Source organism: Apaloderma vittatum, unplaced genomic scaffold (assembly GCF_000703405.1).
Source record: "Apaloderma vittatum isolate BGI_N311 unplaced genomic scaffold, ASM70340v1 scaffold27358, whole genome shotgun sequence".
NCBI classification, from domain to species: domain Eukaryota; kingdom Metazoa; phylum Chordata; class Aves; order Trogoniformes; family Trogonidae; genus Apaloderma; species Apaloderma vittatum.
Genome location: NW_009731687.1, coordinates 12,605 through 27,089, shown reverse-complemented (window position 1 = coordinate 27,089; position 14,485 = coordinate 12,605). Strand labels below are relative to the sequence as shown.

The window sequence follows — 14,485 nt, the reverse complement described above, 5'->3', positions numbered from 1 at the left end:
CCCTGACGGAGGCCACCGCCTCTCCAACCAAATCTGAAAGAGGAGGCCCAAAGGTGTAGGCCCGGAAAAGATCATCCTGACTGAGAAGAGAGATATAACTGAGCAATTATATCTGATTTTTGCAGCAGCGAGCTAGCCGGGCAGCTCTGTACCTGTGCCTTGTCCGGTGGGAGAGGCCCGGGGCCGGGAAGGTGGAGGCAGAGGGGCAAAAAGACGGTCCCAGGTCTGGAGGAAACCCATCTGGTTTAGTTCCTCTAGTCACAGAACAATTTTGTAATCCTAATAGCTTGCTAATAGCCTAGTCTGCTCAGTTAGGAAACTAGCACTTTGTCTTGAGTCCGTAAATAAAAGAGTTGGGTAACAATTGAAAAATGCCCCAAGGCTTACAGGTGGAGTAGATCCAAGGAGTAAGCCCCACGCCACAATCTTTGTGCGTGAGAATACAGATTTTTTCGTTTGGTGGAACACGGGGTTGGTGGATGGAGGGTGGCTGTGGGAGGACAGGGAGCAGAGTGAATGATAACGCTTCTCTTTTTCTCACATATTTCCTGAGTTCGTTAGTGAAATATAAGGAGTAGTTTACGTTTTACAATTAGCTTATTTTCTGCAGAATGTGTACATGAACTATAGAGCACTAACTAGTTCAGAAAAAAGACCTACATGGATTTTGTGAAATGAGGGTGACTCTCTCCTTTCCCAGAATACATGGTAAATGTCACCACAGGTGACTGTTTAGTAGTAGGGAACTCCAGATGTTATCAATTGGTGTTGTTGCAGTACCGAAGGAGAACATGAATTCTGATTTGGAAGCCGAGATGCAAGTGTTGATGCCCAAACCTCAGATTTTTGTGGAAAGGACTCTGGCTCTCATCAAACCAGATGTTGTTGATAAAGAAGAGGAAATAGAGGATCTCATTCTCCGATCAGGATTCCTCATTGTTCAGGTAACAAGCTGTGCTACCAGAGAACATAACTGCAGTTTATAAGTGAGAACAATATTTATCTTAACTTCGAGCAGTCGAGCCAGTAACTGTGTCCAAAAATCCATTTATTTTTTTTAAATGTCATCAACTACTGATGTCATATTCTGTAAAGATACATTTTTTTGGTGTATGAGATGGAACGGAACAGACCGACTGTTTTGCTGACCCCAGGAAAACAGACTTTGTTAATAAACTCAAACGTGTCGCAGGTATGTGGAGCCTCTGAAGCGCTGTGGCATCGTGAGCTGTCGTACAACGTGCATTTGCCGAGTGGAGACTGAGGGAATTAATTGAATTAGACAGTTGGCCAGCTGAAATAATGACTTTTATTTTTGATTCCCCTGTTTTTAATGTAAACGGACCTGATTCGCGTCCGCTCAGGGAAGGGCGCGGCCGCTGGGGGGCGCTGGGTCCTCGCGCCTGGCCGCCGCCTCCTCCTCCTCCTCCTCCTCCTCCTCCTGTGGCACTGAGCGAGCGCCGACTGGGCTTCTAGACATCATTTTACGGTTTAGCCGGGTCGGTTTTTTGTTTTTTAAAACTACGTCTCTAGCGTCTTTTTGATGTCTCCAGTGACTTTTGGTGCCCAAGTTCCTAGGAATCCGAATTTGTGGCGCTCTGCGTTGCCTAAATTCGAGTTCAAAGAATGCACTTAAAAAAAAAAATTACTTATTTCTTTGTGACTGCCCTATGCCTTCTGATAACCGCCGAAATTTGTCCTAGTCCTGACTACCTGCAGGCTAGGTGGCTGTTGTGAGAGTCGTAAAGCACTAGTGCTGAATGAAAAATAGAACAATTGCATAATTAACGGTGTGGGCTGAAGAGAAGATTGTTTTAAAGTAGAACGTTATGCTGGAGCAGCTGGGTAATTAAATCCTGCCCTTGTAATGCTCTTTGCTTTTTCCGTGCTGTGCCCTGGCAATACTTGAAGTCATCCAGCAGTTATAAAATGCTGCAGTCTGTGCAGGCTAAAATTGCATCTTTATCAAATAGCTTGTTTGTCTGCTTGATTAAGTTGAAAACTCTTTTGTTAGTCTGTATCTCAAAGAAGATCCGATCTGGGCGAATCGGATTAGGCTGGGACGTGACTCTCTTCTCCTGCACCTGAGGATAGGACTGCAGCAGAGGACTGTGCCTACCTGAGGTAGCGAGCTGTCTTAATTTGGCAACCTTATTTTCATTCTGTTTTCCTTTTACACCTTATAGAAACGGAAGCTCCAGTTAAGCCCAGAGCAATGCAGCAATTTTTATGCGGACCAATATGGAAAAGTGTTTTTTCCTAAATTAACAGCCTACATGAGTTCAGGACCTCTGGTTGCTATGGTTCTTGCCAGGCATTGCGCTGTCTCGTACTGGAAGGAATTGCTTGGGCCATCAAACACCTTAAGTGCTCGGAGAACACACCCTCACAGGTAACTCACTGACTGGCCTTGGTTAAGTCAGTAGGAATTTGTCTTTCTCTTACTAGAGACTTGAATTTCTCTCTCTTATTTTTTTTCTTTTACAAGTGACACAGATTTGAAGTGGCCTCTTGCCCCTTCAATTTGGTGTAATACAGCTTTTCACCTTTGTGGTTTTAGTATGTAAAGTTCACCTGTTTTGTGGAGAATGCTGAGGGCGTGAGCAGATGTTTTAGGTAGCTACGTGTTTTTTTCTGGAAAAAGAAATCTAGCCAATGCCATATTAATTAATCCATATATATTGTTTTTGCACGCTCTCAGAGTGTACATACTTGAAAGGGATTTGCGAGTGCCCACCAGGCCTTTTTTTTCTTTTGGTTTTAGCTTGAGAGCAATCTATGGGACTGATGAGCTGAGGAACGCGCTTCATGGCAGTCTCAGCATTTCCTCAGCGGAAAGAGAAATTCGATTCTTGTTTCCAGAAGGTAAAATGGTGCCAATCTTTGGGAGGATACCCTGTTACTACTTGCCTCTGTCCAGACCCCAGATAACAATTTATATGAATTTATATGTTGGGTTTGTTTGCTTTATGACAGTATGAGTCTGTTGTATGTGCAAGCTGATATTTTCTCCTAGGAAAGGCATACCAAAATGTATTTGAAGAGCTATTATAGTTACAGGGGTTCCCTCTGCTTTTCAAACTCTGTGGTCTTGGAATTGGAGCAGACAAAGCTGGTAAATGAGAGGAAATGGGAAACTATTATGCTCCAGCATGTCTTCCTGGCACTGTCAGCGTCGGGGACTCCTGTTGGCTTGAGAAGACTGACTGTCTTCTTGGGCTCAGGCTGAGTAATTCCTGTTGGAGAGGCGTGGGATGCTCACATGGTAGTGCAATTCCAAAGTTAAGTGCCAGAGAAATGGGCCAGAGAGGATCTTGTTGCTTGTAGTGTAACAGCTTTGCTCTTTGACCGAAAGGTGCAAGGGAATCTGCTGGAAAACCTTGTCCTTTTTTGGTCAACAGTATCAGTTGGGTTACTAAAAATATTGCACTTCCCTACAAACCTTACCTATTGCAAACCACGTCTCTTCTCCTCACCCTAACAACAAAGCAAGACATCAAGGGAAGATTTCAGAAACCAGCTTCACCCTGCAAGAAGGAAGTAGTAAGCGTAGGATATATTATTTCTCTCCTGCCCTCATTGCATCTTCAAGGATATGGGTTTTCCCCAGATGAGCTGATTTCCTCCCCTTTCATAGTTGGCTGTAATTAGTAAGGTAGTTGTAAAGGGGTTTCAGGTGATTTCTTTGTAGTTTGTTGTGGGAGAAGCTATAAAAACCACTATGTATTATTAACTTATAACGGAAAGAAAACAACCTATATATAAACAACTTTTGAAAGAATGCTTTTTTAAATCACTCGCAACCTGCTTTCTGACACCTGTGGTTACTCTTTACAGTGATCTTGGAGCCAATTCCGACTGGACAAAGAGCTCGGGATTACCTGAACCTTCATGTGAAGCCAACGTTACTCGCTGGGCTCACTGCGCTGTGTAAAGAGAAGCCGGCGGATCCCATGGTACGTTTGGTATATCGGCATTGCCTCGTGTGCTGTGTGATACATTTTACCTTGGGTTTGCAAAGTCCCTGTGTGCAGGAAAGCGGCTTTTGTTAAAGAGCTGTGCTGGTTTAGCTGCCTGCTAATGAGCTAGTCAGGTAACATTTGCCTTTCAAGGAGCTGATTGGTTTGTTAGCAGATGAAATGAGGGCCAGGACTAGATGAAATCAGCCTTGGTGAAATGACAGTGGGTCTGTAGTTGTTACAGATGGCTCTCAAGGTAAATGGCTGTTATCATACCATGTCAGGTATAAGTTCTTGCTTTATTTCTGTTTCTGAGGTGAGTTTGAGATGAAATAGCTCTCATACAGTAGGTACTAATATTCTGTGATTCTGTGAGATTAGATGCTAATCACACTGTAGTAGTTACACAGCTGAGTACTTAGGGTTTGTAGCACGGCTGTCTATATTTTGTCACTGCTTATTTAAAGTTATACTATCAATCTTTCTTTAGGATAACCTCTTATTTTGACTATACAGCATCGATTAGCAGTTATTTGGGTTATTCCACAGTTCATCAGGAAAATGATTTATGATTCTTCTGAGTGAATCCTGTCTTGAATAGTCCAAATGACCTACAGAAAATTCTTCTGTTTTCTTGTGACCCCTTTCTTGTTATCAGGCTGATGTATCTTGCCCTCCTCACATATTACTACTTCTCATCATGAATGTCATTCAAATTACAGTTATTTGAGGAAAGACTAGAGTTAATTTCCTGTTCGTTTTCTGTTGGTGGGGTGGCTTTTTTTTCAGTCTCTAAACAAAATAAGCTTGCTTTCATCTGGAAAAATATGGTAAATGTTTTCTGTATTTTTAAAGTTCAAGTCGTTCACACTAGCGCTTCCTTAAGAAAGCAGATCATTAATCAAGTGTGACAACTTGCTGGCAGTTGTGGATTCTACATCATTATCAGGCTTCTAATCAACATTGCATTTTTCTAAAAGATACAGATACATTTGAGAAAAAAAAAGCCTAAAAATAATTCAATTGTGTTTCTATGAACTATGTGGTATACATGAGGTCGGATTAAATTTGCTGTGATTGTTCCAGCTTTATAACTTGTTCACTTTTCTGTATGTCTGGTACTGTTACCATAGAAATCCAGAAAAATGGAGATGAAGAAGTCGTTTCATGCATCCCTTTGCCCAAAGGCCAGACCAGTTGTGTCTCACCGTTCCTAACGAATGTCTATCTGGCCTGTTCTTTAGCATTCCCAATGGTGGAGAAGCTACAGTCTCCCTAGGCAATCTATCTCAATGCTTAATTATACTTAGTTGAAAAGCTTTCACTAAAAGTTATCCTAAATCTCCTGTGCTGCAATTTTTATCCCTTTACTTTTTTTTTTCCCTTCCTTTTACTATCCCCAGAGGACATTTGAGACAATGTAATATCTCCCTGTTGTTTTTTTTGCAGCAACCTCTTGCATATTTGAAGAGCATTAAAATGTTTTTTCCTTTCAGTCATCTCTTTGCAGTATTAAAAACTGATTTTTTTTCCTCTTACCTTATAAGTCACATTTCTCTTAACTTGTTGTTTGGTTTTGTTTCCAATTAATCTCTGCATTATGAGCACAATTTTCTAGCCATTTATGTGGTAACTAACAGTAACTTATTCGTTACGGTTTCCTGTCTTGCTTGTAAGAAAACTGTAAAGCTGTATGAGGCAATGCCAGTAGCTTTACTAAAATGAAAACATGGTATTTGTTTCTTCTTCTCTGTCTATAATGTCTGTGACCTTGTAACGGAAGAATGGTGACTTGATGTTGCTTTTCAGTTTATCTGCTAGGTGACTTACAGGGAGATTAATGGAATGTTGTTTTTCTTCTAGTATCTGTCCAGAAACTGAAAGGCTGGACTTGGGGTGATTTATCTGTTCCTTTTTTTTCCCTTTTGAAGATGGCCTCAGAACCTATCTGTCCACTCAGACGTACTTGCTGGCAGCCCAGAGGTTGTCTCAGCCAGCTCCCTAAGTAACACAGGAAAAATTTAATCAGGCTCAAATGATTAAAAAATTTATTTTTCCCAAGTAGTCTTTTTAAGGGCTTTTGTGTTTGGCGATTTGTTTGTTTATTTTCCATTTTTGTTTTGAGTTCTTGTTGTTTTGCTATTGCTGACTGATCTGTGAGGATTGCCCTAGTGCTGTTTGTTGTCTCTTTCTTTGCAAAATAATCTTTTTGTACCTGGTAATAAAAGGAGAGTATCACTTACCTTACTGGGCTCCTATTCTGTCAGTTCTTTCACTTCACAGTATGATAGGAGGTTTGTTGTACTTAGCATTCCAGCAACTAATCATCAACAGCCTTGTGAAGTAAATAAGGACCTGTTAAGAACTTTTTACAAGTGGAGAAATCGAGGCAAAGGGTTAATTTGCCTAAAGCCAGGCCAAGATGTTGGCAGATGAAGTTAGGACTCGGGACATTCCAACCTCCCACATTCTTATTCAAGTACAATGTGCTGGAAAACTTAGAAGATTAATTTTAAAAAATAACCATGTTTTGGTTTTAAGCTTTAGGCATACTGTGAGGTGGTTTCAGTGTAGAAAACTGGTACTTTTAATGAATAATTAAGTAGATAAAGTATCTGTAAGTGTTGACGGGAGTAATATTTCATTAAGTGATTTCCTGTGTATTGTACAGCCTCATCCCAAAACAGAGTTGACTGGATTATTTGAAGTATGGCTCAAATGTTCTTTTACATACACAAAGACATTGCCAGGAAAAGTAGTCTTCTAAAGGTCAGTGTGAATTTTTCAAAAGCAATGTAGGCTGTGAAGATTTCAAAGAACATTCTGAAGAAACAGGTTATTTGTATGCCTGGTTTTTTCTGAAAGCTCTTGGTTTCACAGCACAGTAGGAGAGTGCCTGTGTCAGAGTCTTAGAATAATGCTTTTAATATTGTCCCATACCTTTAATAGGAGAAAGAGCTGATAAACAAACAAAAACTCAATGGAATACTGAAAGCGTTTGGATTTTTTGTTATTCCACAGACTTGGCTTGCTGACTGGCTGATTGAACACAATCCTAATAAACCTCGGCTGCAACATCAGATCGTGCAAGAAGAGCATGAGGGGTGAGAGCTCAGTGGAAACCATCTCAAGCATTCCAGCTTACAGAGGCATATTATTATTTTCAGTGTTGTCCCTTGGCTATGTAATCAATATTACCTGAAGTAAACGTTCGTGTCTGTATTGGGTTGGCTCAGCCGGATTTTGGTGGCGGTGTCTTAACTACCTGCATCTCCATGGGATAAATAAACTTTGCCTTAACCAGGATGTAAGAGTAGCTTTTCTATTGGCGAAGTGAATGTATAATTACATGGTAAATTCATGGTGTTAGGTGATTAGAAAGAGACAAAATTCCCATCAGGTGTGACTAATTTTCTTCAAAGACCTGTACTTGTGTGTTAACTTCAAGCTTTGTGTCTTATGCTTTCACTGACTGGCCTGGAGAAAACAATGTCATTTTCACAGCTCTGAAGTATTCGTATGCTTGACTAATACTAAACAAACAAGCAATTTCATAATTTGTTTCATGAAAAAACTTGCTCCCCCAACTTGAGTAATTACCAGAAACATAGGTCATTTGTCTGTAACGTTAAACTTTGTTTAAGCTAATTGTTTATCTTCTCAGTGGAATAAACCACAATCGCCGGCTCAGAGAATAAGCGTTTAGAAAACTGGTTCTTATAGTACTGAGGCCTAAAAATCTTGGGACTTGTAGGATAAGAGGAAAAAAAAGTGCCCAAACCCTCAAATATGAACAAAAAAAATACGTGAGGTTGTTAGGAATACGGTAAACAGATCCATTTACAGCTAGTTTATTTTGCCTGTAATTATTGTCCCCATACGTGTCTGATTGCTCCAGTTGTGGGATGGTTATGTTTTGTGGTTTCCTGTCAGCCAAACCAAAAAAATTCTGTTTTGAACATGCCAGAAACTAAAATTGGGTGAATTCATGTGACATTCTCCTATATTTTGTTAGTTACTGTGGCATTTGCTTACTTATTTTGATGTGATACTACTTGACCATAAATATCTCCTTTATGTTACTGCTGGAGTTCTCAGTTTTGCTTTTGCGACAGACCTGTGTTACACTGTACCTACAGAAGGTCGTAACTTCCCTATCGAGTGTGGGGGCCCTTACCAGGAGAAAAGGCAAAAGCAGCTGATGTTGCAAATGTTACCTTTATAACCCATGGGATATACAGTTTCAGTTATTCAAGTGTGTGTCTATCTTGGATTTATTCTCTAGGATCAGAGCTGACACCTCCAATTGCTGGCAGGTGTTTGCCTCTCTTTTTCTAAGGGAAAGCTGGAAAGGGTGATGACACCTTCATCCCTTGGGTGCCATCCTGACTCGCTGTATCTGTGCCCTGAGGACGGGCATCGATCCAGCGCATCTCCCAGCTGAGTTCTTGAGGATCTTGCATTAGTAGGGTGGGGCAGAAGGTCAGACCTGAGACCATGAAGGGGACAGCTAGTCTGGTCCCCTGGGGGAGCTGTGACACCACGAGAGAGGCTGTTGGAGGACACACTGCTTACATTTCTTTTTGGACTTCAGGTTTTTATTTGGCCAAGGGCGCTATAGATTTGGCCACTGTTGTCAATCCACATCACAGAAAATACCACTTTGAAAAAAAATGGATGAACTGGAGGATGTATTAGTGTTTAATATCAGCAACGTGAGCTGTCAGTGGGAACAAGTGAGCTATCCTCTCCCTCTATCAGATCAAAATAATTACCTTGCCTGTTGAGTGTTTTTAACTTTGAGGGAGCTGATTGTAGTTTTACTGCTGGAATAGAGCTATGTCCAGAAAACCAGCAGTTCAGTCTGTTGCCCATAATTCATTTTTTTTCAGCAGACTTTCTTTTGGAGCTTTGCTTGTCGTGTGCTTGCTGTCAGCTGCACTGGGAGTTATTGCTGGAACTATGCAGATTGAGCTGGTCTGAAGTATATGATTGTTCAGCTTTTCTGTCTCTTAAGGGATTTATTATCTTTCAGAGCAGTTAAACTGCCAGGAATCTTGAACATACTTTAGAGATGGCAGAAACCTCAATCAGAGCCGGTTCCCCGTTGCCTACCTAAGTTGGAGCGTTCCAGCATGCTGAGCCTTAGAAATGAGTCGCTGTTCAGGGCTTAGTTAGGACTTCCGTGCTGCAACTTTAAGAAAAAAAAAGTGTTACATGGAGATTTGCAAACCCTTGTCTTTGTCATGTAGGATAAGAAGAGAAAATTAGATTCTTCAAGCTAGTAATCTCGACTGTCTTTTAAACAATAGTTGTCTAAGCAGAATTGGTGCATTGGTGATGGACTGATGGACGTTTGTCTCATGGCACTATATGAAGGGAAGGAGTGACTCAAACTCTTACTTTTTTCAGTTCTGTATTAGAACGACAGATTCTATTTAAAGACACAAAGGTCTTAGTTTAATTTTAATTTGTTAAATCAGAGCAATCAGATCAAGATAATTCATGTTATTCTGGACAGTAAGTGTTGGTTGATTTTGGCACTGGCCGACAACAGTTCATGCTAGGAAAATATTGTGGTGAAAATACTGTGGGTTTTCAGTTTCCCCTTTAAAAAAAATTGAAGAGTCATTATTTTTATTTTGTTGAAAAGAGAGGCCGTTTGCCCAGCGTAAAAAAGCAATTTGCAGTTGGTTTTGCAGTGCTGCTGCATTTTAGATGCCAGTCAGTAGATTTGTTCTTGGACGAGAAGCAGCACTTAAGTCCTCTTACACCGACGATTACCTGGCGCTTTGCTGGACTCAAGCAGACTTTTCTTCAACGAGCGCAGCAGTGTCGCAGGGACCATCACAGGAAATACACGATTTCTTGTTTTGCTGTTAGTGGAACAGAAAAACCTGCCGTCTTTTGGATGGTCAGTCAGGAGTGGCTGTCTGTACCCAGAAATCCTCTGGAGCCTGGATGAGCTCCTCTGGGTGTGGAGTGTGTCAGCAGCGTGACTGATGCGCCGAGCCTCCTTGGGAGGACGCCTGTCAAATTATTGTTATGCTGCCTCCTGCGAAGGGCTGGTGGAGCTGCTGCCATAAGCTCAGGGGAGGGCCTATTGTTGGTCTTCTGAGCCAGAAATGAGGCATTGTTGGAAGACGAAGCAGTTGGTGGGAGAAGGCAGCCTGCAGACAAGTGGGTGAATGATACTCTAATAATGATAACACTGAAGGATTAAGAATTCAGTTTACTGCTTTTGGGTGTTTTACAGCTGAGGGAGGTGGTGCTTTCACACAAAGTACTTCGTGTAGTGCCTTGCTGGGGCTGCTTACGTCTGTCTTGTTTGGCATTAAGGTTTTTCCCCTGAGAACACCTGGCTGACTCATTCTTGCTCAGCTGCGGTACTATTCTGAAGCATGTTTATTAAAAAAACCCAAACAACAAACAGACAGTAGTAAATATGATGGTAAAGAAGCTGCACATATGGTATTTTATTTAAAAGTCTTCTCACTTGGGGTCTCTAAGTCAGTCTGGATGGATCTTCTCTAGTACTAGAGAACTGGAAAAGGTAGTTGGGTGCTGTTGTGTCAGCCCCAGACTGCCGGGGTGAGGAATCGCATATGAACTCACCCGGAGTTCCAGGGAGTTTTTATGTGCAAGAACCTAATTTGGCTCTAAATACTCTTTGCTGTAGCAGACTACTCTGCAAACCACTCTTTATGATCTATTTATAGTCAACCACTAAGCTCTCATTTCCTTGCAAGGGAACGGTTGTTTTTTTGTTACATTTCCAGAATCTGCACTGATTGTCAGGTTAGGAAATTCTGCACTTCCAAAAGCAACATCTTATTGCTCTGCTGGCTATCGGCTCTTATCTCTTTTAGGTGTTGTAAAGTGTTTTTTTCTTACTGGGTGGCATTCCTGTTGCAGTGTGAATGACGGCAATGTTTTGTACGTATTTAGTTTTGTGTCAGGCCTCGTCTCTCTATGTGAGAAAATTCCCAGGAGTATTTAACGTACGCGTGTGGATAAATCTCCTGCATGCCCCATAAAGCATTTTACTATGGGCCAATATAAAGCAGTCATTACAGGGTGATGTTTAAACTTCTGAGATTAACGCAGTCTCTCAATTGCACTTACTTATTTTTATAATATGTAATTTAGCAACTGAACCGTGAAAAGTTATGGCATAGCGAGGGCTTCTTAAAAACAGTGGCTCCGAGTGTGCTTTCAGTTTGCTTTGAGAGCAATTCCATTCTCTTCGTTAAAAGAAAGAAGGAAAATGGGATAATTTCTGGGAGCTGCTCAGATGGTGTGTTGTACATGCATCTGATACGCATTGTCAGATGCTGGTGTGGCACCTTCTCCAGTCCTATTGAAAGCAAAGACTTTGTGCCATATTCCTCTGGAGCAAGACTTGGACAATGCTGTTCTCTGCACGCAGAACACTTTGTTGTTTGCTGTTTTGCTAAGGGAGCTGTGCGACGGTATTTTTGCCTGGGTGAGGAAAGTTTGAAAACAGATGCTTTCTTCTGTGGCCGCCACATATCTAGATAGCCACAGGATCATTCCCTGCTGCTTACCACTTCCAACCAAACTATCTCATGAAGCTATTTCAGAATACTTTTTTTCTTCAGAGGTCTTCCATGGAAATATTTTGAATTGACCAGCAAAGTTTTGACCGTGACTGTCTTTGTTTTGCAAAGTTCTCTTGTAAACAGGCACCACGCTGGCTTCCCTGAAGAGCACCATCAATGCAATTGAATGGAAGCAACAAAGGCATAGGAAATGAAATGTCCGTTCAATCTCCTATTCATGTAAATGATAGTTTATCATACTGATTATTAGCTTCACGTAGTTAGGAGCTGTGATGGCTCTTAAGCCTTTTATTGCTTTTGTTCTAACGGACCACAGTAAAACATTGCCTCACCTGAGCGCTGACTGAGTGTTGAGGCATTCTCCATCTTAGTGTCATAATCACTATTAATTCGTCATTACCCATGGCGAAGAACGTCACCACACTACAAAGCAGCCATGGTATATCTTTGCCAGTTGCTCATTATCTCTGCAAACTATTCCTTTTTAAGACCACATGGGATTCCTGGAATAAACAATTTTAAGTCATCCATAACCGGTTTTAATAATGAAACCTTATGGCACCCCTCCTCAGTAGCCGAGGCAATGCTGCACAAAGGAGTCAGCAGTACACAAATGGCACAAGTGTCAAGGCCAGGGACAAGTGAAATGACTCTCTCGGGTCATCCTTCGGAGCAGCAGTTTTTTTTTACCCCTCTCTCTTTAGTTCCTGCTTCCTGTCATATCAGCTGAGCAGTATATCAATTTCTCTCTCAGTAAAAGAACGCCTGCTTGGAGTTAGGGAGATTTGACACTCCAGACTGGATCTGTAGCCCAGCCTAATGTCCTCTGAGTTACCGTGGAGGAAATCTCTTCACTGGCTTTTCTGGAACAGAACACAAGTCAAGGCTCCTGGACTCTTAATTCTGGCTTGTCCACCAGCCGTCTATGTGCCTAATGTCTTACTTTTCCTGTCTGAACGTGGGCAGACGTTGATGTGATCCCCCAATACCTCGTGGACTGCTAGGCTGGACAGTCCATTTCTTGGATCGTTAGTGCTCGTGCACCCATCGCCTGCATTAGACTTTGGAGTAGAAGTGCAGGTAATTGCAGAGCAGGTGGTTACCGCGTGTGCACTGCTGGGATCTGCACGTTTAAGTACCTGCCTGTACGTAGGAATGGGGAATTTACCACCTGCCTTCGCAAAGCTTGACATTTGTTCGGTGCTCGGATCATTTGGCATTTCACGTTTTAAAATGTTTCTGTGGAGGCAGTGACTGCTACCCGAAGACGTGCAGAGAATTTCTCCGTGTGGTATGATGTTTTAATGAAGAAAGTGGCTACCGCTGTAGTAAAGCCTGTGACAGTCTGTTAACGACTTCTGGTCTTCTTAAATCCATGGTCAGAAATTAGTGGCCAGTTTTCTTTCCATCCAGCCAGGGCTTATTTTAAAAAAATAATATATATTGCAGAATAACCTTAAAGAATCTGACATCTTACAAGAATGTCTTACAGCAAAGGGCAAGGTGATATTTTAGCATATCTCTTGCTAAGGTATTGTGGTAACAATTACATATAAATTCCATTTAGTGGGAATAAACTGAAGCCAAAATAACATTTCAACTGAAAATATTCACAGGAAAACTTTTCTGTAACACAGCTGTGTCAGAGGGAGGCTGACGGGATGTAACGGAGAGTGAGGAGTCATGCTTCGTCCGTGGAAGTGTAAATGAGCAGAGCCAGTGTAATTCTGACGTCGTGTCTGTATTGAAGTTGCAGGTTTGGAGTGTGGTGCTGAGGCTGGAGTAATTCAGCTCTGGAGATACAGCTGAGGCTGTGATCAGGAGCATCCGTGTTTCTCTGCTCTAGCAGCATCTCTGATGTTTTTCTCCTGTTCTCTGTTGCTGTCTCCAGCAGGCAGTGATCCAAGATGTGTTCACTTACACCATCTTGTAGAGCTGTGAGAAGGAGCAGGCAGAGAAAATACCAAACGAGGACAGGCGAGTTCCTCTTCTCTGCAAACTCGGCTTCACCTCTCTGTGTCTTCTTCTGTTCCTACAACACTGAAACAAAGTGTTTCCCTGTGCGTCCACCTTGCGGATATTCTTACAGAGCTCTGCTCAGCTCAGTGGCTGTCACAGCTGGGGGCAGCCAGGGCTGACCTGGCCGCAGAGAGCAAAGACTGATGGGCAACTACATTTTCCAGCTGTTTGGTTTTCTTTTCCCCTCTGCTTTTTTTTCTGCATACAAGTAGTTGGTGTGACGTTCGCCAGCTGACATGAGGGTAAAGAGGTAAGGTAAAGTACATTTTAAAATGAAATTAACAGCTTTATGTGTGCTTTTGTAGATCTACTGCGGAAGATGATGTTGGGCAACGTCCTTAGCTACTATAATCTGGTGTAATTCTACTGAGGTGAATGCTGTTATGTCAATTTGAGTACAACCTAAGAACGTAATGTCCCGATAGTATAAACTGGCAGCTTTTGATTTTCACTCCCTTGTACTTACAAGAAATTTGATCTCTATTTAACTATCAAGTTCCAATGAAAACCAGTTGTTTCATTGTCACTTAGTATTAATTTGCAGTTCTGCTAAAGGTTTTCTTCCTTACCGTTGGGAAAGTTTAAACACAGAAGAATTCTCTGAAGTCACAATTTGTGTGTGAAACAGCAGTACCTGGGGCCAGGTGGGTTTTCCAGAAAATGTCTTTTACGTGCACACATGTGTAATTAAATTTTCTGCTCACAGAGGTTGCAGGATTTGCACACTGATCCAGAGGTGACATATTGATGATGGGATTTTTTAAACTTTGAGGGGAAAAAAACAAAAGTAGTCTTAAAGTTTTCCTTTTACGCTGGCATATAGCACAAGGGCAACATGTCGAGGCATGCCCTTTTCTGTTTGCTTTTGGCAAAAATGGGAATTCTTTAGTTAAATACAAAAAAGTGGAAATTTCCTTCCCCCCC

General features: G+C 41.7%; 1 protein-coding gene across 1 annotated transcript; it reads left to right on the top strand.

The window, feature by feature from the left end:
* The first annotated feature begins 815 nt into the window (after positions 1 to 815).
* NME5 (NME/NM23 family member 5) lies at positions 816 to 7,657 on the top strand. The gene is made up of 6 exons (XM_009875295.1): positions 816 to 944; positions 2,187 to 2,392; positions 2,765 to 2,865; positions 3,838 to 3,956; positions 6,981 to 7,063; positions 7,624 to 7,657. The coding sequence occupies exons 1-6, from the start codon at positions 816 to 818 to the stop codon at positions 7,655 to 7,657; spliced, it is 672 nt and encodes a 223-aa protein (XP_009873597.1).
* Positions 7,658 to 14,485: the final 6,828 nt, after the last annotated feature.